This window comes from Phoca vitulina, unplaced genomic scaffold (genome assembly GCF_004348235.1).
Source record: "Phoca vitulina isolate PV1807 unplaced genomic scaffold, GSC_HSeal_1.0 scaffold48, whole genome shotgun sequence".
NCBI lineage: Eukaryota > Metazoa > Chordata > Mammalia > Carnivora > Phocidae > Phoca > Phoca vitulina.
Window position 1 is genome coordinate 5960283 of NW_022589751.1, and position 24751 is coordinate 5985033.

Genomic DNA, 24751 nt, shown 5'->3' on the forward strand with positions numbered 1-24751 from the left:
TAAGTGGAGGAAGTAACTGCAGATGTGGCAGAAATAGCAAGAGATCTAGAATAAGTATATGGAAGATGAAGATGTAACTGAATGGCTGTAATCTCAGCCAGTTTTAATGATAAAACTTTAACAGATGAGGAGTTGTTTCTCATGGATGAGCAAAGAAAACGGTTTCTTGAGATGCAATCTATTCCCAGTGAAGATGCTATGAAGACTGTTGAAATGATAACAAAAGATTTAGAATATTATATAAACTTAGCTGATAAAGCAGAGGCAGAGTTTGAAAGGATTGACCCCAATTTTGAAAGAAGTTCTACTGTGGGTAAAATGCTATCAAACAGCATTGTATGCTCCAGAGAAATGATGTGGCAAAGTTAATTGCTGTCTTACTTTAAGAAATTACCACATCCATCCCAACATTTAACAATCCCCACCGTGATGTGTCAGCAGCCACGAACACTGAGACAAGATTCTCCCCAACAAAAAGATTACAACTCACCGAAAGCTCAGGTAGTGGTTCCATATTTTAACAAAAAGGTAATTTTTAATTAAGGTATATACAGTTTTTTAGATATAATGCTATTGCACATTTAACAGACTACAGTATAGTGTAAACATAACTTTTATATGCACTGGGAAACTAAAAAATTTATTTGATTCACTTTATTGAAATATTTGCTTTATTGGGGTGGTCTAGAACTGAACCCACAATATCTCCATGGTATGCCTGTAGATTTGGTCATCAAGAGAGCAGGCAGATTCATCACTGGCCTGAGCCACAACAACTAGCCAAAAAACAAGCATCATCTGCCCCCCAACTTCCATCAAGCTTTAGGCTTGACACATGCTACAACATGGATGCACCTTGAAAATATTATGCTAAGTGAAAGAAGCCAGGCACAAATATTGTATGATTTCATTTATGTAAAATGCCCAGAATAGGCAAATCTATAGAGACAAAAAATGTATTAGTGGTTGCCTAGGGTTAAGGACTGGAGGGAATAGGTACAGGGTTTCTTTTGAGGATGATGAATATTTTCTAAGATTGATTGTGGTGATGATAGTGGCATAACTCCACGAACATACTGAAAACCACTGAATTTTATACTTCAAATGGGTAAACTGTATGGTATGTGAATTATATCCCAAGAAAAGTTGTCTAAAAAAAAAAGCCCAGTAATAGCCTAGCCTAATGTTACTTCTGATGATGATGTCTGCTTTCTCCAAGGATACTCTCCTCTCTCATGAAGAGTACACAACTGATAAACATGGATACTAGCTGCAGAATTTCCATAGGGACAGCCAGCTTTGCTCACTTCGATTCAGTAAGATTTACTGAGCAACTGTTATAAGTGGGACACAATCTGTGGATTATGAGAAAACTGAGATGGAGGAGAGTACGTTCCTATTGTCAAGAGACTTATGTGGTAGAAGAAACAGACATTTAGACAATTAACTATTTGTTACAAAACTGAAGGAGATACAAGGGGACAAAAAGTGCGTTGGTAGCCCAGAGGAGCAAGGGCTCTGACTTGAGAGAATCAGCAAAGACTTCAAACAGGTCAGCAGATGTTCAAGGGACCAACTCTGGCATCTGCTGCCATATCAGCATTCATGTATGGCAGCTGGGCAAAGGCCTATCTTGAGCTAGTCTAAGTTTGACTAGTCAACTATTGAACCCTTCTGCAACCCCTCTAGCTTTGCTCAGCCTCTCAGCTGTCACCTCCACTCCCAGTCCTCAAAAAAACCCATCACCAATATGGTTCTACCCTGGTACACTGCATGCCAGAAAGGTGTAAATGGTGAAGAAGAGTAAGAACCTCCATATTCAGAAGATTCTCGCACATCAAACAAAGATGTTAATCAACTGGCCTAGAAGCAAAGCTCTTGGAGTCCTGAGCAGCACATAATGACAGTAGGAGTAGATAATGAATAATGGGTACTTTTTTTTTTTAAGATTTTATTTATTTATTTGACAGAGAGAGACACAGAGAGAGAGGGAACAGAAGCAGGGGGAGTGGGAGGAGAAGCAGGGCTCCCTCGAAGCAGGGAGCCCAATGCAGGGCTCGATCCCAGGACCCTGGGATCATGACCTGAGCCGAAGGCAGACGCTTAATGACTGAGCCACCCAGGTGCCCCTGGGTACTTTTTTTAAAAATACTTTTTCTCAACTCTTTGTCTAGTATACACAGCATCCAAGCAAAAACAGTAGAAGAAAGGTTAACCACTACCATCCAAACAAATACAGCAGGAAAAAGATCAACTATTACCTGACACAAGAGTGGCCAATTCAACAGGCAGAAGTCAACGTACAGAGGATAGCACCAAGCCCTAAGGAGTGGGTATATAGATACAACAGGGAGGCTGCCTACATGGGAGGACCCAGAGCTGTTTTCTGGGCTCTCCTCCTAAGCTAGCTGGGTCAAAAGATTCAGCAGGTGGCTAGGCAAGAAAAATAAAACCTAACTGCAAAACTAGAAAAAATATCATTTCTTCATATCCTTTCTCTATTGGAAACAGTATCAAACAATCACCAAGCCCCAAGGAATCTATTAAAAATTCAGTGTTTTCATTAAACGTGAGAACATTAATTCCACTTGCCAAAGTGAATACTAGAGATGAGTGAGGTTAAAAAATGCAAATTACAAAGAGGAGGTTTCAGCATGTCCTCTCAAACCTCCTGCCTCACCACGTTAAACCCTGGTAGAGATGGCCCACAAAGGTCCTAAGAGACACACTGGATATCTTGTTCTTGGAGAGGACCCCGTCTGTGTACATTATGCACAGGCCCATCAAAAAGGCCTGGGGAGGGGTGTCTGGGTGTCTCAGTCGGTTGATTGTCCGACTCTTGATCTTGGCTGGAGTCCTGATCTCAGGGTCATGAGTTCAGGCGCCGTGTTGGGCTCCATGCTGCCATGGAGCCTACTTTAAAAAAAAAAAAAAAGAAAAAAGGCCTGGGAATGAGGCATGCTCACTGAAATGGGGCTTTCTCTAGCTCCTTGCCACCAGAAGGCCACCAGAAGGCCACCAGGCTGACTACATTTTTCTGGCACGTTGCTGCCCACCCTCTAGAATCTTCCACATCAATTCCTGCACTGAGCTCAATTTGTGCATCAGAAGAGAGGGAGAGTATCTCCCCATAGCAGCTGAGTAGCTAACACAAAAGCATGTAAGATCTTCAATCAGGCCTCTCACACAGCCATCATGTTAACATTAGCAGTAGACAGAGTAAAAACAATGGGGAGTCAGAAGTAAAAGCTTGCTACAAATACTATTATCAAGAAAAATATCTACGAACCACTTCTCCTTTCCCAAGGAATGGCTCATAATACTTTACCAATTTCTTCAGGATAACTCTTTTACAGCAAATAATCTTTTATAATAAATCATCTCTACTCCCTGATCAGCAAGCTGCCACTCTCAGTAATGACAATATTCTCTTAGCATTACAGATAAGGGGTGTAACTCCAGTTCAACAATTTCCTTCAACCCTACTTCGTACCTCAGGACTTCCAACCAAAACAAAATTCACCAGAGACACCCAAAATCACTCATGAACACAACTTTATTGTACCTTCACCTACTAAAAACACCTTCTGACACCTCAAGGTCAACCAAACCCAGATGATAACAGAAATCAGAATATCTAAAAACAAATCAGGAAGGAAGAATCCTTCAAATATATTTCCCTTTTGATCTTTAGAAATTTAAGGTCAAAGTAAACAAAGTAGAAAAAGATTCCTTCTAGAATAACAAGGTCAATGTGAGATAAAAATTAAATCGATTATTTACTAAAAGGCAAATTCCACATGGTACTATGAAAAGAGTTCTGGACTAGGAGTCAGAAGGTCTAGATTTAGATCCAAGTTCTAACATTTACTAGCTGTGCGTAATAATAGCTAACATTTACTGAGCATCTATCTACTATGTACCAGGCACCATTCTAAGTTCATTCATTCATCATCACACACACCCTGTGAAGTAGGCACTACTTTTAGTTGTTTCACAGTTAAAGAAATTGCACAGAGTGATTAAGCAACTTGCTCAAGGTAACCTAACAAGTGGTGGAACCATGAATTTGAATATTAACTTAAAGTTTCTGAGTCTTGGGGCGCCTGGGTGGCTCAGTCGTTAAGCATCTGCCTTCAGCTCAGGTCATGATCCCAGGGTCCTGGGATCGAGCCCCACATCGGGCTCCATGCTCCACAGGAAGCCTGCTTCTCCCTCTCTCACTCCCACTGCTTGTGTTCCCTCTCTCACTGTGTCTGTCTCTGTCAAATAAATAAATAAAATCTTTAAAAAAAAAAAAAAAGTTTCTGAGTCTTGGCTCTTTTCTCTGTAAAATGAAAAAAAAAAAAAAAGTATTTGTCCTGATTAACTTACAGAGAGGTAGGTTATGAAATAGTACATGTAAGGGGGCTTTGTAAACTAGGTATTGTGCAAGTGTCAATTTTTCTTTCTGCATTTTCTGTGATATTTCTGCATATTTGTGTGATATATAAAATTGAGTTTTGCATACAGTCTCATAAAAGTTGGGAGTTCAAATTAATGATATGCACTTTCTATGTGCATTTTCAAGATTTTGGTGAATAAAGGGCAGTAATCTAAAGATAAACCTTAAAGTTATTTGAATAATAGGCTGAATATTACTGTAAACAAATAATAAAGTGACTGAATATTTTGTTTTCATACATAATTAGCCATATCCACCAGGAGAGAAAATGATCAGATGTGATATTATTTGCTGATTCTAATACATTCTTTAAATAAAAGCCTATTGGGGTACCTGGGTGGCTCAGTCGGTTGAACATCTGGCTCTTGATTTCAGCTCAGGTTATGATTTCAAGATGGTGGCATTGAGCCCTGTGTTGGGCTCCATGCTTAGCGGGGAGTCTGCTTGGGACTCTACCCCTCCCCCCACTCCTGCATGGGCTTTCTCGCTCTCTCTTAAATAAATAAATTTAAAAAAAAAAAAAAACAAAAGCCTATTATACTTACAAATACAGCTCCTCAAACTGTCACTATGATGGCAGGTTCTTCTATTAGTTTGAAAGGTATATAAAAAACCTTGACCAAAAAATTATAAGCTCCCTCTGTTCTTCCTTGCCCTCTGAGCCAGTAAGAGACAAGAGTATCATAAAACTCAAGTTTCAGAAATGGTGACTTTGTTTCCCACATACCTAAGGAGTGTGAGGGGGTTTCAGGGATGTGGTGAGCTATGGGAGGCCCTCAACTCAGAGCCAGTCTGTGGGTGGAACTATGGGCTCTGGGGGAAGCAACAGGAGCTCTTAACACTACCACCATCATGACTCTGGGTTGGGCAGAATGGATGGCAGGAAATTGCTTGCTTTCCCACTGGTGCCAAACAGGTTGGGTGAGAAAGGGGAAAACAGTGAGGGAATTTTAGACAGGCCTGGACTGACCACACTTCTTTGGGGTAAAGAGGAACAGGAAGGTATGGGTTGGGGTGACTTACTTGGGATGATTCCATTTTATTTGGCCAGGATTTTACAGGCTAAATTTAATTAATAGATTTTTTTTTCTCTTAATACCTGAGAACACATTAAGTACAACAATCTCCAAAATGTTCTTGGCTACTTGTCAAAAACAATGCTTCCTGAGCTCTTAAATACCTAATTTTTCATGTTAGAATTTTTTTTATACTTAATCCCTAGTATAAATAACATCACCACCAATTTCACCACCACAAACATCAGTTACGAAGTGCTTACAGTGTGCCAGGCACTTTGCTAATAATAAACACTTTACGTCTCTAAGCTCTTTTCATCCTCACAGTAATTCTGTGAGGTAAATACAAGTTTTTATTCTCATTTTACAGATGAGGAAACTGAAACTCCATGGGGTTAAGGGACACTTCAGATTAAAACCCAGGTCAGCTTACAGAGCCCTCATCCTTTATCCATTCACTTATACTGTCTTGCCTAAAAATGATGAGGCAAAAATTTCATTATCATTAGCAAATGAGGACTGGTCTGTTTATTATTTATGGTTACTTTTGTGACAGTGATCATTTCACAGTGTTTTAAGTAGCAGAAAGTGGTCACCTGTGCTTTAGTGCTACAATTTAAGGCCTATGCAGATATATTTGCTCTAAAGCCCACAGAACTACATTAAGAAGAATGAAAATGATTAATTTCAAAATCATCAGGAGAAGTTTAGATTTAGTTTTATTTAGGTCAATCAAATTGTCATATTTAGTAAAGATGCCTATTAGCTTTCAATTTATTTCTAAGTTACGTATATGTATTTATTTTTAAAGATTTAATTAATTAATTAGAGAGAGATAGAGTGAGCAGGAGGGAAAGGGAGAGAAATCTGAAACAGACATGGGGCTCAATCCCACTACCGCAAGATCATGACCTGAGCCTAAACCAAGAGTTGGACGCTCAACCGACTGAGCCACCTAGGCGCCCCATAAGTTATGTATTTAGAATAAAGTTACTTGAGGGGGTGAAAAAGCAGATATCTCACTAAATTAAGATTTTAATAAAATGAATATCATCATCACAGTAATAGTCGACTTAAGCAAGAATCATCAATGGATTCTAAAACCATTGGGTGAATTTGGGAAGGGGATACAAGATATTTAACATACTCCTAAAGTATCACTTCACGGATTAATCATTATTCGCCAAGGGAGAGAGGCACTTTTAAAATGGAGGAATCCGGCAGACAACACCTCAACCAAATGATAAAAATCAACATCACCAACAACAGGGCAAACTGACTTAATGTGCTCCTGTCCTATGTCCTTCTCAATGCAGCATATTATCTACATACTATTTCTGCTAACAGTGTTTTACTTGAATTTCATTATAAGGAAACAAACAGATAATTCCAAATTAAGTGATATTCTATAAAACATCTGACATGGACCCGTCAAATGATACAAAAGATAAAAAGCCTAGGAAACTGTCTAAATTCAAGGACAGCAGAGAGATATGACAACTAAATTAAGTCTATATTTGGGTGTTAAGGCTACATGTTTGGATCTTGGATTAAAAAAAACAGCTCTAAAGGATATTACTAGAACAATCTGGGTATTTCTTGTTCACAGGAAACATGCAGAAGCACTTAGGAGTGAGGGGTCTTGATGTCTACAACTTACTCTCAAATGATAATCATACACACACATACAGAAAAAAAAAGAAAAGCAAATGTGGCAAAATGCTGACAACTGGTGAATCTAGAAAAAGGCTATATAGGTGTTTGTTGCATTTATTCTTTTTTTTTTTTTTTAAGATTGATTGATTGATTGATTTGACAGAGAGAGACACAGCGAGAGAGGGAACACAAGCAGGGGGAGTGGGAGAGGGAGAAGCAGGCTTCCCGCGGAGAAGGGAGCCCGATGTGGGGCTCAATCCCAGGACCCTGGGATCATGACCTGAGCCGAAGGCAGACGCTTAACGACTGAGCCACCCAGGCGCCCCTTGTTGTATTTATTCTTAAAGCTTTATTGTAGGTTTGAATTTTTTGTTTTGTTTGTTTCAAATTTTTGTTTAAATTCTAGTCAACATGTAGCATAATATTGGTTTCAGGAGTATAATTTAGTGATTCATCACTTACATATAATACACAGTGCTCATCACAAGTGCGCTCCTTAATGCCCATCACCCATTTAGCCCAGCCCCCCACACTCCTGCCCTCCATCAACCCTCAGTTTGTTCTCTATCGTTTAAGTGTCTTTTATGGTTTGTTTCCCCCCTCTCTTTTTTTTCCCTCCCAATATACTTATCTGTTTTGTTTCTTAAATTCCACATATGAGTGAAATCACATGGCATTTGCCTTTGTCTGACTTATTTTGCTTAGCATAATATACTCTAGCTGCACCCATATTGCCACAAATGGTAAGAGTTCATTCTTTTTGACGGCTGAGTAATATTCCATTGTGTATATCTGCCACATCTTTATTCACTCATCAGTTGATGGACATTTGGGCTCTTTCCATAGTTTGGCTATTGTTGATAATGCTGCTGTAAACATTGGGGTGCATGTGCCCCTTAAAATCTGTATTTTTGTATCCTTTGAGTAAATATCTAACAGTGCAATTGCTGGGTCATAGGGTAGTTCTATCTGTAACTTTTTGAGGAACCTCCATACTGTTTCCCGGAATGTCTGTATCAGTTTGCATTCCCACCAATAGTGTAAGAGGGTTCCACTTTCTCTGCATCCTTGCCAACATCTGTTGTTTTCTGTGTTGTTAACTTTAGCCATTCTGACAGGTGTGAGGTGGTATCTCATCATGATTTTGATTTGTATTTCTGTAGGTTTAAAATTTTTTTTTCAAGATTTTATTTATTTATTTATTTGACAGAGAGATAGAGAGAGAGCACAGATAGGCAGAGCGGCAGGCAGAGGGAGAGGGAGAAGCAGGCTCCCCGCTGAGCAGGGAGCCCGACGTGGGGCTTGATCCCAGCACTCTGGGATCATGTACCAAGCCAAAGGCAGATGCTTAACTGACTGAGCCACCCAGGTGCCCCAAGTAGGTTTTAAATTTTTTTTTTTAAGATTTTATTTATTTATTTGACAGAGAGAAACACAGCGAGAGAGGGAACACAAGCAGGGGGAGTGGGAGAGGGAGAATCAGGCTTCCCGCCTAGCAGGGAGCCCGATGCAGGGCTTGATCCCAGGACCCTGGGATCATGACCTGAGCCGAAAGCAGACATCTAATGACTGAGGCACCGAGGTGCCCTGGTTTTAAGTTTTTGAAAATAAAAATTTGTGAGGAAAAAAAAAACCCACAAGGTTCTTTCTGGGGAAGAGAGTAATATTTTCTCCCATTCTCTCAAGAGCTATTTGGTATTTTTTAAAGACCTAACAGTTCTTAAAATCAACTAATGCTCTTAGTGATTTATATGTTTCAATTATCAACTACAATGGGAAAACAATTTCAGCTTGTAGGGCTGCGCCCCAAACCACTGCTACATTCATAAAACAGTAGCTGACCAAGGGATAGCCAATTTCTGATTAAGTGAGATCAGCCCCAGAAGGAAAAATCCATGGTCTGGACACACAGAGAGAGATCTGTCCTTGCACAGAATCCAGGCTCCCTGATTTCCTGTGACCTTCCTAGACAGACCTGAAGGGCACCACCCCAGCCAGAACTGCCTGAATTCAGACACTTTTTGGCACAGAAGGCTGTTCCAAACATTCTCACTAACCTTGGCTCTCGGGTCAGAAGATTTAACCTGGTTTGCCTCAGGAGTCTTTGTCTTTGGATTCAATTCAATAGAACCTAAAATATTTATGAGGGACAAGGCATGAAGCTAGGCAATGAAGCTACAAAGATGAAGAAGCCAAGTCCTAGAAAAATCCAACCTATAAATAAATGACTATGGGACACCATGAAAGGTGTTGTGTTGGGGGTGTGTCCTACAGAACACTGCTGAGAGACAAATGAAGCAAAGGTGTCCAAACATCTGGGAAAGCCATAGAACAAAGGCCATATATGAGCTGGACAATAATTAGTCTTCCAGGAAGTAAGGGCATTCCAAGTTCAGGAAGGAGTGCAGGCCAAGGTATCGAAGGTCAAAGGTTTGGCTCATTTGGAAAACAGAGACGAGAGTTCATTAGTTAGAGTATAGGATTGGGGGCAGTGGGCGGGAAGAGCTGAAGCACCTCATCAATTCCCTGCCTGCTCCCTGGAGAACACTGTAGGTCTCTGAACTGGATTACCTATTTATTTTCCCTCTTGGATGAAAACATGTGATTTCCAAAATTTACTGAATACTTACTACGTGCTCTAGGCACAGCAGAGGAATACTAACATAAGCAAGACTCTGTTCTTAAGGAATTTATAAGCTAGTACAAAAAAGTCATGAAGAATAAGTACATAGAGAACTATAAACTAGGAACAATACATTAAGGATCCCAAGAAGTATTTTTTTGAAGTATTTGTAAAAGTTGGACTTCATAGAAAGAAGACAGATCTTTCAGTGAAGAAGACATGGATAGAGGGGCACCTGGGTGGCTCAGTCGTTAAGCGTCTGCCTTCGGCTCAGGTCATGATCCCAGGGTGCTGGGATCGAGTCCCACATCAGGCTCCCTGCTTGGCAGGAAGCCTGCTTTTCCCTCTCCCACTCCCCCTGCTTGTGTTCCCTCTCTTGCAGTCTCTCTCTCTCTGTTGAAAAATAAATAAAATCTTAAAAAGAAAAAAAAAGACATGGATAGAGAAATCAGGGAAGTCTTTCTGTAGGTTGTAGCAGATCTTAATGGCATGACATAGTGAAAAAATGGAGGACATTCCAAGTGAAGGAATTAGCCTAAGATAAGATGTAGAGATGGCTCTGCAGATACTGCCCAAATCCATGGATTCCTGAACGTTTCCTGTGGATTCAGAACTAAACATATTTCTTTGACTATATTTACTACCTAGGGCTGAGGCTCAAACATTTTGGTCTACTGTTTTGTGTTTTTTATTGCACTAGTAACTGTTTCTTTGTGGACTTCTGGCTTGGCAGGCAGGGGCGGAGGAAGGTAGGAACGGACAAGAAAACAAGTCCGATGGGTAGAACCACCTCAGAGTTGAAAATTGGCAATCTACTGCCTGTGTTCTTAGTAAAGTCCTGCAATCCAGGGCAGTGACCTGGGGCATTTGGGCTTAAAACTTGCTCTGTTTATGTAACCGCACATTTCCTACATAAAGAAGTCCTTGTGAAGTCTGCCAGTCTGTCAGTTCTAGTCACAGTCAGTTCTAACAAGCACCTGACCATGAAAACGGAGATCAGACTGGGGGTGTGGGAGGAAACTGGTCAAACTAGTTGGGCAGTTTTATTTTTACTGAGCATTTCATTTTTATCAGGGGGGAGGACACTAATACTACTTAACAGCTATTAAGCCTAAGTACTGTGTTGGTATGAATGTGCCCTATTTCCTATAATCCATTTAGTAACCCAATGAGTAGTATTAATGCAGATGAGTAAACTGAGGGTCAGAGATTAAATAACTTGCTCAGTGTCACATAGTTAGTAACTGCTGCCCACATCTGAGTCCACAAACACCCAGCTCTTGCCCCCACTGCTTGTTATTCTCCCTCATTCAGCATCAGACAACTTTTAACTTAATAGACACTTCCCTATGATGAAGCTTTGGTCCAAGCCTGCTTTTACAGTGCTTGAACTTGAACACTCTAATTTCTCCTTCTTCTTGCACTTTTATACTCCTCTGATGAGTTCTTCATGCTGTTGCCAATAGGTGTTCCCTGTGCCACCATTTCTCCTTCACAAGACTAAAGCCTTGACTAAAGCTATCCATTCTATTATGAAAGGCAACCCAGGTTTTTGTTCTCAGCTTTCAAAATTGTTCACCAGATCCTCTCAGTTTCCCATTCCAAACCTTTTCAACTGACATATCCTCTCTTGGTTTCACTTGCTTATCCAATTCCTATCAGCAAGTCCTGTCCCAATCTACACCCTCTGTGAAAACATTCACCCTGCCTCAGCCTGTCAAATTTGCACCTTCCATTTCAGTTCCTGAGAGCTACTCTCTTCCAAAGAACATTCTCATCAGGGGTGGTTTTGACTTCTCTGTGCTAAACAAGCATCTCCCCTGTTCCTAGCATTTCTGCCTGGACACAGCACAACAGGTACTGTTGTGACAGAGAACAGGGTGTCTCTGTTATGTACGTGGCTGCTCAGGCTCTGTCCTGCCGCCTGTATATTCCTCTGCCTACTCCTTTCTATACAGTCCCTCAAACTATAAATGCTCTGAAATCAAAGACTCACTCTTAGAGTTCACCTTCAGTACAAGGCCGAAGAGATAGGTGTTTAATAAAACAGTTTAAACTGAGTGTGTGCTAAGCTTTTAAAAGGAATAATAGGTCAAAAAAGGACAAAATAAGACAAAAAGCCCACTCTTGCTACTCTGCAGTACAGTTTCCATGTTTTTATAAGAAAATCCTTCCTGAGAATGAAAACTTAGATCAATTAAAATACAGAATTCACTAAAGAGTATGAGTATTGTAAGCCAGGACCTGCTTTTTTAAAAAAAAAAAAAAAAAAGGCAAAGTATTACTCAAATCTTACAAACTGCAAAAGGTTAAGTACAGGCTAAAACCCTTTAGTTTCCCAACTTGGATCAGTTTATGGAACTCAAAAAGTAGAAAAACTTGGAATCTGGGCCTAAAACAACAGACTTATTTCCATTCAAGTTATACTACAAGGGGAAAAAATGTGAAGTGTGAAAACTTTCCTTTCCAAAGCCAGAGTTAGATAAACTAAAGGAAAAAGAAATAGATGCCATGAATGCAGCCTATGCAGCTACACAATGACCTATTTTTGTCCATTTAAACTAGAGTCTTCTTTCCTGTTCTTCACACAGGCTCTCTGTAGCTGGCTGCCTCAAAGTTAATCTGAAACTCATGTGGCCTGGCTTGTGCCAGGTTCACAAACCACGCTGGTATTGTATACCATACCCTTCCACAACTGCATGACCTTGGTCCCAGCAGGACCAGCAGTCAAGCCAGCCCCGCTAGCGCAGAAGAAATACATGATCACCAGAACAGCCACTCAGAAGCACACACTTTACTCAAGGTGGGTGGGAATCATCAGATCGAAAGGCATGAGTTATTCCTGCATAAATCAGCATGACTGTTACTGTTCCTGTTCAGCCGGCTGTGCACCTGAATCCTGTGCCCCTGGACCGTCAGAACTGAAACTGGCTGCCCAAGTGGGCCGAGACAGCTTCCTCCACTCCGCTGCCAGCATCACCAACTTCTGAACATGGTTTCAGAGCCACGTGGTCAATCTCCTGCCCAACATCTGCAGCTGGCTGCTCTCCTTACCTTTGTCCCAGAAGCCTCTGCCAACAATGGTAGCGCAGCTGTAGTGACTACCCAAGAGATGCCAGTTCTTGTCCCTGGCCCCCGCCCCATCACAAGAGGTGAGACTACTGGCAGTATTAAGAGCAGCTGCTTAGTACAGAATGAGGGGTAGAAGGCTCAGGGTGGACAGAGATTTTTTTGTAGCTCTAGTGATAGCAACTTTGGACACAGGCTCTTCTCCCAGGAAGGAGGTTATGATAAACATACCTATCATCATAAAAGCTTGTCAGGCCCACCTTATCCTCCTACTAGTCACATTCACAGCCCCAAGTTCAAGGAAGCAGAACTAAGCTGTTTCTTTACTAAGCAGTCAAGGGTTCTATGGCCACTGTCTTTAGGATGGCCTATGTCACAGCTAGGTGTTAAAAAATGAACTGGACCAATCAGATTCCCCTTTCTGGAATTCAAGTAGAAATATGAAAACAATTTTCCCACTGGAAGCACAGTCAGAGACGAGCACACATGCAAAGAAGAGTTGAGTCACGATAATGGTGGGATATTACAATGAAGAATTCAGAGCTCCCTGTTTGAATCCCTGCAGCCTGCCACCCCCTAGCATGACACCTGCATGATATCTGGTTCTACCACAGCTCCTACTTTGGGGCTCTCCTTGTCACTTATAACCACATCCCCAGTTTGAGGTAGTACAAGAGAACCTCTGATCCTTGTAGTCAAAGAACTCAATTACAAAGCAGTGAACTCACGTCCAGAAATGGTGTGGCATCACCCAAGAGGCAGACTCCCATGGTTACGCTATATGGGATGTAACCCCATGCTCACAGCTACAGCTAAAGGGCAGCTCAGACCCACAACCTCATCTTAAACCAGCTCTTGGAAATACCCCCGTTATGTGAGCGTGACCAACAGAACAGAAGAATTCAGGAAAAAGCCAAGGACCACTTTCATTTTTAAAGAGCTGTGAAAGTGTCCCACGGGTCACACAACTTGAGTTGCTAATTTTTATATAAAATCCAGTCTTATAAATAACAGCATAATTTATCAGATTTTATAGTTTAAACCAATATTCCTTTCCCACAAATGATACACACTAGTCAAACAAATAAAAATGACTTCCTTTATAATTCATCAGATAAAATAGCATAAACTCCTAATCAGCCAGGTCCAAGTCTGTCTGATAAAAGCTATGTGCTCTTAGGAAAAGATACTTCATCTCTTCGAATCTCAGTTTAAAATAAAGATTATATTTAAATGAGATGATATTTAAGGAACTTTCCAGCTTCAAAATGTGATAGACTTCTACTCTCTGAGCAAGTAGTTCATCATTTGCAAAGATAAAATTCATTCATTTAACAAATATCTGAGGGCCAGCCACTGAGGCAGGTATGCAAGGTACTGGGCACAGAGCAGTGAACAAAACATAAAAACACCCTATTCTCATAAAACTTACATCCCGATCTAGAAAACAGAGAAACATGTCAGTTTTTCAAGTCATGATAAGCACTTTGAAGAAAAATAAAATGAGAGTAAAAAAGAAATAAAATGAGGGCAAGAGGGACAAAGAGCAAGAGGATAGAGGGACTGCTATTTTAGATAAGGAGATCAGGAACGATCCCTCTGTTAAGGTGACATTTGAGTAGAGGTCTGTCTAAGGAAAGAGATGAGCAGTCCATTCAGAAATCTGGGAAAAGATGGTTTCAGACAAAAGGAAGTACTAAGGCCCTGAGTAGACCTCAAGGAATAGCAAAGAAGTCAATGTCGCCAGAGTGGTAAGGGAGATAGGAATGATAGGAGATGATGTCAAAGAATACCAAAGATTCAACAGATGTGACCTGAGAGGAAAGGTTTAAATGCTTCAAGTAGAAGATTCATACCAAAGTGGTTTCTGGCTTCTGCCGGGGTCCATTACATTCCAAATCCACAGGCAAAAGGTAAGTCCACACTGCAATGTACCATCTATCTAACTTGGAACTAAGCAAAAATGGTGCTGCAGATATCCAAATTAGCATAAACTTCATAAGGAAAATTGCTTTGGGAAGCCATGTGATATCAAATCTGGAGTTATTAAGATTTTCATTTCTTTTAACTCTAGTTAAGGTTCTGCCAATTTATCCTAAAGAGAATCCTATGCAAGAAAAAACCACATACAAGGACATATTAACAGGAAGGAACATTATTTATAATAGCCTAAATAAAACAAGCAAGTAAATTAAGGTGTAACAATAGGCTAGGCAGACTCTTGAAAAATATAAAAATTATGTAGTAACATGGCAGGGAAGAAGGAAGATATAAAACTGTATTTCTTTCTTTTTTTTTTTTTTAAGAATTTATTTATTTATTTGAGAGAGAGAGAATGAGAGAGAGAGCACATGAGAGGAGGGAGGGTCAGAGGGAGAAGCAGACTCCCCACTGAGCAGGGCGCCTGATGCGGGACTCGATCCTGGGACTCCAGGATTGTGACCTGAGCCGAAGGCAGTCGCTTAACCAACTGAGCCACCCAGGGGCCCAGAAAACTGTATTTCTGCTATAATTACACGCCCCACAAAAAAGGATATATATGAATAGAGACTGGAAGGAAACAAAAAATGATGATGGTTGGTTCTGCTGGGGAGGCAGGATTATTCTTATTTATAAAATAACACTCGTTCAGTGCAAAGTAGATTCCTTTGTTCTGGTTTTCCTAATTCATTACAATACTAACACCTAGAATTAAGATAACAATAGAAATTCCTGTGATCATATAGTTGACAAGAGGGCCACACTCATTTCTATTCCATGGTGGTCTTTTTTTAACATTTTATTTACTTTTTAATTAAAAATTTTTTTCTTACATAATCTCCACACCCAGCGTGGGGCTTGAACTCACAACCCTGAGATGAAGAATCACACCCTCTACTGGCTGAGCCTGCCAGATGCCCCTCCATGGAGATCTTCTCAGGGGAACGCTACAATATCTGATGGTGCTGATATACTTTCTTGAAGTTTCTTTCCTTAGCCTACAAGGCCACAAATATACTCCCAGTCCTTCACTCACCCACATTTCTACTGACATGTTCTCTTTTTCCTTTTAGTTCCTAACAACATTTACTTATTATTTATCATTTTCTTTTCCCTCTTCTCTATAAAGATGTCTCTCAAGAGATGTGTGTCTCCAGCCCCAGTCTCCTTTCCCAAACTACCTAATCGCAATCTCATTGCCTATTAGTAATTTCCTCTCAGATCAGATGTGAGGACACACCAAACTCTACATGTCTTTAATCAAACTGTCACATGATCAAACTGGTTTTCTCTCAATTGACTCCCCTACATTCAACAGTATCATAATTCTTCCATTAAGCAGAAGTAATTTTAGCACATCAAAGTCTACCACCATCATGACCTACTCTCATTCAGAACCACTGGTCTCTTACTGCCTCTGTTCTAGTAACATCTCAACGCTAATATCTTAGGTCTTTGCAGTCCTTATTACTGCTTATAAGCTGGATTAAAGAAAATTCCTGAATAGTTTTTCTGACCCTGGCTAAAACACCAAAATCAAATAAAAAAACTCAACCACCTCTCCCTTGCTTAAAAAAAAATATAAAGGTTTCAATGATATCTAGGTACTATGAAAGTATTCTATATACATTTTCTTATTTAATCCTCATAACAAACTAGAATCAGACACTATTATTTCCATTTTGTAGATTAAAAAATAGAGATTTAGGAAAATAACCAGCCCAGGGACATAGATATGGCAAGTAGTGGAACAGGAATCCAACCCAGACAGCTTGCTCCAGAGCCTTTATTCTTGATCACCGGTTACTCGGCCTAAGTCCTAGGCTTGGCAGTCAGGCTACCACATAATCCTGCCTTAATTAAGTCTGCTGCCTACCTCTGGGCCATTCTTATTCCCAAATGAGAATAGTAGAGGGGAATACTTAAGAGCCTTGGGCTCTGAGGCCAGCCTATTTAGGCTCAAATCCCAGCTCTTCCAATTAACACATGACCAGGGACAAACTGCCCTCTTCTAAATCTGTTTCTTCTTCTATATAAAATGGGAATACTAAGGGTGCCTACCTTGTGCAGTTGGGAAGATTAAACATGATTTAGAAAATAGTAACCCAATGCCTGGCTGATGGCAAGCCCTCAGTAAAGGTTAGGAATCCTAATTATCATAATTCCAGCTCCCTGCAATTTCTGCCTATTCTTTTCCTGCCTAGCTTTGAAGATGAAGGTTTTGCACAGCCGGCAGCAATCTGTTCCTCTTCTGTCTGCATAGAATATTTTTTGCTCACTTGTCATTAAGCATAAGTTGATATGTATTTTAATAAAAATAACAATATTATTCATAATATCTACTGCATGCAGGGACAGCTTTCATTACCCCACAGAAATTTACGAACTCATTTTAATCCTCATCATGACCTTCTGAAGTAGGTACTATCATGATCCCTCTTTTGCAGGTGATGAAACTAAGGCACAGAAAGATTAAACAGCAAGCTTAAGGTCGTAAATAGGCGGAGGAGCCCAGCAAGTCTAGTTCCAGAAACTACGGCTCTTTACCATTACTTAGTATTTCACACCTGTTGTTTCCATGTCTCCTTTAGGAAACTGCAACCTTCTCAAAAACAAGAATGGTTATCTTCTCTACATCCCCCATAAGGCCAAATATGGACTCTTCCACAGACTGACAAGCAACAAATATTTGATGGATTGATATTCCCAAAGCCGCATAATCACTTGCATCAGGACCTAAGCCCTCTGTTTGCATTTATTCTGTTCTCTTACCATCCCTTTTCAATAACTATTTTTAAATTACCTGCACCCAAGCTATTATAAACATAAGTGACACTGATTACCATTCTGTACGAATGTGGGATTGGGTTCCTGCCCTAAGACTTGGAAGAACCTCTCTTTCCAGACCTCACAATTTCAACTCTGCTATTCCAGAACTAAAAAGTATGCAAAGACAATCTTGGAAAACTCTTCCTCAATAGTTCGGCTAGAGTTGGATTTCTTCTCATCATCAAGAACTAAATGCAGGAAACACAAAGCAACACTTTGCTTCAATTTTATCAATAGCTATTTGAAAGTATTTTAAACTGATATTTCTATTTGACCCAACTCCATTCTTCCTTCACCCCAAAGACAAACACCACACAAATGCCTTCATGTCCACTCTCTCTGGGGGATGAAATCAATTTAGGGAAGAAAAATAAATCCTACTGTTTCAAGGCTCATTCTTTTGCATCATTTTCTCCTAACATTCCAACCACACTTCATTTATTCAAAGGTACTAACGCCCTTTCGTACTCAGTCGTTCCCATATGGTACTCCTCCACTTGGAACTTGCTTCCCTAACTTTCTAGCTAACTCCTCAATTTTCAGGTCTGCTTAACTGTCATCTTCTCAGAGAAGCTTTCTCCATATCCACATTCTAAATTGATGCCCCCTTTTTAAAGTCACTGCACTCTCTACTTATCCTTTACAGAACTATCACAATTTGTAATTGTGTTTATTTTTTGACTAGTTGACTAATTTCTTATTTTCCCCACAGGACTATAATTTATGAGGTCTGAGACCAAATTATGAAAACACACATTCTGAACTTCCATGCCTTCCTCCACCTTTCATGTTCTCATTATTGCTCTGGAGAACAACAAGCAACTACCTGCTTGTGGCCTACAGACAAACTGATCCACAGGACTTTGCATATCCTCAAATGGCTGATCAAATACCTCAGTGGTCTTTGTGCTGGAGAGAGCCCCAGACTCCATTACCTCCCACTGTGCTGGCCCAACAACACTTAAAAGGGACAACTGATGTGCCTGGTCACTGTTTCTCTACATGGATTTTAAACTCTCCACAGTCCATTGAAATGGTCATGGTTTTACAAACCCTACCCTATTATCTGTACAGGTAAACCTGCCAGATGAATGAACGTGTATTTCATTAGGTATATTCTTTCTGAGAAAAAGGCAAAAGGGCTCAATAGTGGATGGTTCCTTTCTACTTACACATAAACCAAAATGGACAGCCAAACAAACTGTACCTAATGGCCAACTTAAGGTAACCTAAAGGAAAGTACACTCAGCATAAAGGGCATTTCCAAGAAGGCATGGACCTGAATTAAAACCTAAGGAACTTCAGGAAAAGTAGAAATAGCAAGGGGGCATTATTAAAAAGGCACAGAACAGATGGGCTGAACTCCTTAGATGTTCCCAACATTCAAAGCAATGGGCATGGATTCTCAAAGTTACTTCAATCTTGGAATGACACCAAATCTCTTTAGGTCCTCCCAAAACAGGTCAACCTTCAGACTTGAGCTGAAAGCCAAAACACAAAAGGAGCCAACAGTATAATAATTATTTCTCTTCCTAACCCCTAATCACAGGGAAGGCAATCTGCTCTGCAAGGATGCAAGCCTGTGGACCAGAATTGGGATATCTAGATTTTCCTCTTGGCCTTGCTGTCAATGGCCCATCTCAACACTTAACCTCAGGTGTAAAATAAAGGCACCAGATATAATGTTCAACAGCTCTATATTATTATGCTGTTATACAGGAATGGCACCAAAAACCATGGAGTTAACAGAATTACTAAAATTTGTACTGCTCATACCAACCCAAATGTTTTCTCTTCAATTCTTAGTAACAAATTTAAGTAGGATATTGTAAATATGACATATACAGAAAAGGCAGACAAAATTGGTGATACAGAAACCATTAGACATAAGGTATGACTGAGAGAAGTGAAAATGTTTATCTTTGAAAAGAGAAGACTTAAAGAGAAACTAATAGTCTTTTAAGTACCAAGAGATAGAGGTCACAATGATAATTTATTCTACTTTACTTTATAGGACACAATTGATCAGAAGGGTAAAGATTGCAGGGAAGCACTTGACTCAGTTGAAAAGCAAACTTAAGGATTAGCTAGGTCTAGCAAATATATAGACTTCCTCTAAAAGAAACTGCCTCCTTTGTCACTGGATGTCTCAGAAGCTACATGAGTAGCTCCAAAGACTGTTTTAAAGCAGGAGGCAACAAACTTTCTGCAAAGGTGTTTGAGGGTCACATATAGTCTCTGTTACATATTCTTCTTGCATGTGTATTTTTACAACTTTTAAAAATATAAAAACCATCCTTAGCTTACAGGCCATATAAAAACAGGTAGTTTGCGGATTCCTGTTCTAGAAAAGTGCTTTCCAATAGGAAGATGAGTCACATATGTAACTCAAAATTTTCAAAACAAAACAAAACCAAAAAACACCAAAAAAACCACACACAAATTTTCTAATATCTACATTTTAAAGGTAAAAAGAAACAGATGAAGTTCATTTTAATATATTTTATTTAATCCAATATATCAAAAAATTATCATTCTAACATGAAAACAAAATTACTAGTGAGATATTTTACCTTTTTCTAAAATTAAGTCTTCGAAATCCAGTGTAAATATTTAACACTTATAGCATATCTCAATTCAAATTAGTCACGTTTCAAGCACTCATTAGCTACATGTGGCTAGTAGCTATCATTCTGGACAGAGCGGTTCCAGAGAAACTTGTGCACTCCACTGAGGAACAGAAGAGATAACCTTCCAATCAACACTTCTTTCTTTTTTTTTTCTTTTCTTACACTTATTTACTCAAATTGATGAGGAAAAAAATGTATTAGTCAATAAATGTCTATTGAGATGACTGGCATGCTACTAGGAAAAAGAAAACTGGATCTCTTCTTGTGCCTTACTCCAATATGAAGTCCAGACAGAAATGAGAAGTCAATCTAAAAAAGTAAAATACATTCAAAGGCCAGTAAAGAGAAACGAATGTCAAAAAAAGGGGAAGGGGATGTTATTTTAACCATCAGATTGGCAAAGATTGAAAGAGAGTCATTTCCTCAGACTCAATAACTGTGGTTTACAAATCAGATACTATTGGTGGCAACATAAACGTATATGACCTTTCTTAAGGGCAGCTTTGCAATCTGTATAAATATGTACCTCACTTCTGGAAATTCACCCTAAGAGGCAATGATAAAGGGCAAAAAGATGAAGGCACAAGGGTATTCACTGAAGCATGATCCATGAGAAGGAACAGCTAGAAGCAACTTAAGTGTCCATCAATAGGACAGATTAAATAAAATAAGGTCATTAAAATTATGTAGGTCTCTTACACAAAGATATAAGAGGGGGAAATGCAGGTTATTGAGCAGCAGGTACAGTGTGATCCCATTTATGTAAAATGCAAAATTTCATATAAATGTTCATATTCATAAAGAGAACATTAGAAGGAAATTTAATAAAATGCATACAGTGATTATGTCTCATAGGGGTAGGTTTGCGATAATTTTCTTGGACACAACTATATATGTTTATCTTCATTTTTTTAATGATGATCACCTGACACCTTTTATCCCAGAGTTGTTTCTATAACCTTCTCGGCATGATGTTTATTTTTTTCACTAGCACTCTTAGAAATATCTCTTACCCATGTAATTTTACAGAGTGTGTTACATGCACCACAGTGTGGTGAACACATTCTTTCACTGAGATAACATGTCTTGATGCTCACGTGCAACTTGTACTTTTTATACATGTGACCTTACAGAGCATACAACCCACAGCACAGCGTGGTGAACTCATTTGCTCACTGAAATAACACTACTCCGATTCAAGGAATTATTAGCACTCTTAGAAACACGTTTTAAACATGTGTCTTTACATAGTGTCCACATGTACTACGAAGTAGTGAACACATGCCTTCAGTGGAATAATCAACATGGTGATTTTTATCTTTTCTGATTAATATAAAACTTACTTTTTTTATAAAAATGATTTTTTTTAAAAGATTTTTTATTTATTTAATAGAAAGAGACACAGCGAGAGAGGGAACACAAGCAGGGGGAGTGGGAGAGGGAGAAGCAGGCTTCCCGCGGAGCAGGGAGCCCGATGCGGGGCTGGATCCCAGGATTCTGGGATCATGACCTGAGCTGAAGGCAGACGCTTAACGACTGAGCCACTCAGGTGCCCCAAAACTTACTTAACTTTAAAAATTCTTGGAGAAAATGAAAAAGGAAATGTTAAAAGTAAACAAACAGCCTCTATTTAAGTGAGTAACTTCTTTTCATAGGTTATAGAGAGAGTGGGGAGAAATATAGGTGGCAAAGAAACCTAATAAACCAGACATAAGACGAAGCCACCTGCCTTTCCCAAGTTAAGCTATAATTTCATTCCTGTATGAAGCACAGGAAGGGTATTTTGACTCCATCTTCTTGTGGTGACTAATATTACATAATAATGTATATCAAAAAAACCCAATTCTTGAGAGATAAAAGACACCCTTGAAACATAGCTACAGAATACAACACATGAAGAAAACTTCCTTTTTAACCCAAAACACTCTTCTATATGATTCTAGGAACTTACCCAGAGTTAACATTACTAAAAAAGTTCCCTGAATTCTGCAGAAATGACAAACTATGAACAAAGTAATATATTTTCATGTCTTCGTAAATTACCAAAAAAGCCTACCAAACATAAGGGATGAGTTCACGTGAAGAGTTCTTTGCTAATTTGCCCACCACCCCTCAACAAGCAAAGTCACTTAAAATACAGCCATGAATAAAGATAATTTCATACAATGTCACTTTTCAGCCACTAGGTTTTCCAAGTTTGGGGTTTATAAGATCTATAAAACTACAGAACTATGGGATACAAATAAAATTTGACTCTAAATAATCTTTTCCTCTTCCATCACTGACATTCTTCAAACCCCTAGATTTTTTTCTCTCAAATAATGAAAATTTAGCACAAGGCTCATTCACAACGGATGCACAGGATCTCACTGTCAGTACAAGAGATGCCCTGAAATAATCAGTGTGCTCCTGGGGGAATAGTTTCCAAATGAAAACAGTAAGACACAAAAAGATGATCAACATTGAAATATTTTCTTAATTAGGGGAAAAAAGCCAACTGCTATTTCAAGAAGTAAAAGGCTGTCTTTTATTGAATGTCATGCCAGCTCTCCAACAGGCAGGCAGTGGAGACATTTTAAGTGCATTACCTTTAGGAGGAAAATACGACTTGCTTTCAGCTTTGTGAGGCCAGTCTACAACGAGAGGTCCAAACCTGCGAAAGCTGGCAGTGATCTCATCTACAAAATAAAGAAGCAATCTTAGCAAGAGAAAAAAAAATATTGCAAACAGAATAGCATAAAGCATGTCTTTTTATTTAAAAAATATTTTGAGAACTATTTCTAAAGCATTTTTACAGAAGCCAAACCTACTAAGTGAAATACAATTGTTTGCTGGGCACATTTGGTTATTCTCTTTTTTAAAAAAGATTTTATTTATTTGAGAGAGAGAAAGAGAGACAGAGGGAGCACAAGCGGGGGGAGGGGCAGTAAGAAGGAAAGGGAGAAGCAGACTCCCCACTGAGCAGGGTGCCCGACATGGGGCTCGATCTGAGGACCCTGGGACCACGACCCAAGCCAAAGGCAGAGGCTCAACCGACTGAGCCACCTAGGTGCCCCTACTACATATCCTATAAAGAAAATGTTTCCAAAGTTATAGCTCAATAAATTTACCTTTTCCTTCTGACTCCTGACTCAAAGCAGAAGGTTATAATTTAGCTCCCACTCAGATTTAAGTTGCTACTCTCTCAGCCATGACCTAAACTTTGTCTTAAAAAAAAATCCAATTGATAGATGAGATTAACACTAATACGAGAACGGTTTGGAGGAAAATGAGTCTCCAGCTCTGTACAACTTTAAAGCAATAAGTCTTAAATAAAACTATTTTTAGACTATTCCTTTCTCATCATGAAAAAAGAAAATCATGATAAACTAGAGAAATGTCACAACTAGAACAATGTTGACAAAACAACTGTTTTAATAACATTTTTATAGCAGATCCAAAGCCTACTAGAACTAGAGTTGTTGTTTTTTCCCTTAAGGTAACTGTCACAATTTTATTTCATTCATCCGTTCAACAAATATTTATTGACAACCTACTATGTGCTGATTGGCTTTGGGCATTAGTGAAAACTTGCTTTTGGACCGACAGTACCTCAAGAACATTATTAAGAAAAATTCTAATTAGTCTTTATTCTTTTTAAGGCAAGGGGCTTTTCATTAATAGAGACCTATATTAAAATATGAGATGGGATAGTGTGATGAACATGAGCAAAAGCTCTGGAATCAGACTAATTTTGAATGCCAGCTGCACCATTAGCTATATAACCTTGGACAAACTGTCTCTCTCTGATCCTCAGTTTCCTTATCTATAGAATGGAGTTGGTAGGATATGCCTTAAAGGATAGCTATAAGGATTAAAAGAGATAATGTAATGTGAAGCGCTTAGCACAATTATGGGCTTATAAAGAATTTCATAAATATTAACTTTCATTATTATTTTACAGCTTGTCCCCAAATTAATGACTAGGAAACACGAAGCTGCTGGGAGACTGCCCTGTATGAACACATTTGAAGAGCAGACTTGAAATGCACCCTCTATTACTTCCCCATCTATCAAATATTTTCATCCTCCAAACACTAAAATAGGAATGTTCCAAAGCTTCTTGGAGAGGAGAGGCAGGGTCAAATCACACAAAGAACAAACCTGGCTTTTATAAAGTCATTAATGAATGCATCGTACCTTCATCAATATCAGGAGGAAGGCCTCCAACAAACACCTTTCTAGAGTAACGTTCTACTCGTTCTCCATTTTGACAACGAGTGGGAGAACTTAAGCCAGATGACAAGGATTGATCGCCGTGACTGTCGTCCAGGAAGGCATCTTCAAAGGGAAAGAGAGAAGACCGACCTGAAACAAATGTGGAAGTTTCTACAGTTAAAATTATTTTCTTGGACAACAAATGCTTTATTAGGAGCCAAAGTGTAGAGTGAATCATACAAAAAAAAAAAAAAAAAAAAACAACGTATCCTGAACTGTGATTTTTACAATAGGATAAGCGACTGCA

The 24751-nt window shown here is 39.3% G+C and overlaps 1 protein-coding gene across 7 annotated transcripts in view; it reads right to left on the reverse strand.

Annotated features, from left to right (window-relative positions):
• CPEB3 (cytoplasmic polyadenylation element binding protein 3) overlaps positions 1-24751 on the reverse strand; it is a 185741-nt gene that overhangs the window by 48767 nt on the left and 112223 nt on the right. For all 7 annotated transcript variants that reach the window (XM_032432500.1, XM_032432501.1, XM_032432504.1 and 4 more), the window contains 2 exons: positions 24427-24594; positions 22836-22925 (listed from right to left, as the gene is read on the reverse strand). In XM_032432500.1, the coding sequence (XP_032288391.1) occupies positions 22836-22925; positions 24427-24594 (258 nt within the window). The remainder of the gene's footprint in view (positions 1-22835; positions 22926-24426; positions 24595-24751) is intronic.